General features: G+C 50.9%; 1 protein-coding gene across 1 annotated transcript in view; it reads right to left on the reverse strand.

Moving 5' to 3' along the window:
* The window catches only part of LOC107118266 (TNF receptor-associated factor 2-like), a 21,344-nt gene that overhangs the window by 12,597 nt on the left and 8,091 nt on the right, over nucleotides 1-656 (reverse strand). The window contains exon 2 of the mRNA XM_015420573.1: nucleotides 137-212. Coding sequence (XP_015276059.1) covers nucleotides 137-212 — 76 coding nt within the window. The remainder of the gene's footprint in view (nucleotides 1-136; nucleotides 213-656) is intronic.

The raw sequence follows: 656 nt of genomic DNA on the forward strand, positions 1-656 counted from the left end.
TGGCCAACCACCTCTGCTTCTCGCTCGCCTTGAAAGCCCCTTGGTGAGGTCACCAGAAGTCAGCTGCGACCTGACGGGACTTTACAAAGACACACGACACACGGAGGGCAAGTTCAGGCTCTTCCTTGGAACCCACCTTGTCAAATTGGTTGAAGGACTGCATTCTGTGCTTCTTCAGACATTCGGGAGTGGACAGTGGCATGTCTCTGCAGCTGCAAGTCAGAGGGGGGAAAAGAACAGATTGACCATTGGAGATGCTGTTGGGGGGGGCATGAATAAGGATGGCCCAGATTAGCCCGATCTCATCAGATCTCGGAAGCTAAGCAGTGTCGGCTCAGTTTAGTATTGGGATGGGAGACCACCAAGGAAGTCCAGGGTTGCTACTCAGAGGCAAGTGATGGCAAACCCCCTCTGTTCATCTCTGGCCTTGAAATCCCTACAAGGCTCACCATGTCAGCTGAGACTTAATGGCACTTAACACACACACACACACACAGTAACAAACGGCTTGCACATCCACTGTTAAATTGAAGGCCAACTCCAGGTGATGATGCTTGATGAACTAGTGATGAGGGCATAACTCAAGCCCTGCATCGGTATGGTAAAAGTGGGATATACCTTGCACGTTATTACAGCACTCAGGACAATGGAACCCC

This window comes from Gekko japonicus, unplaced genomic scaffold (genome assembly GCF_001447785.1).
Source record: "Gekko japonicus isolate JY-2015 unplaced genomic scaffold, Gekko_japonicus_V1.1 scaffold753, whole genome shotgun sequence".
NCBI classification, from domain to species: domain Eukaryota; kingdom Metazoa; phylum Chordata; class Lepidosauria; order Squamata; family Gekkonidae; genus Gekko; species Gekko japonicus.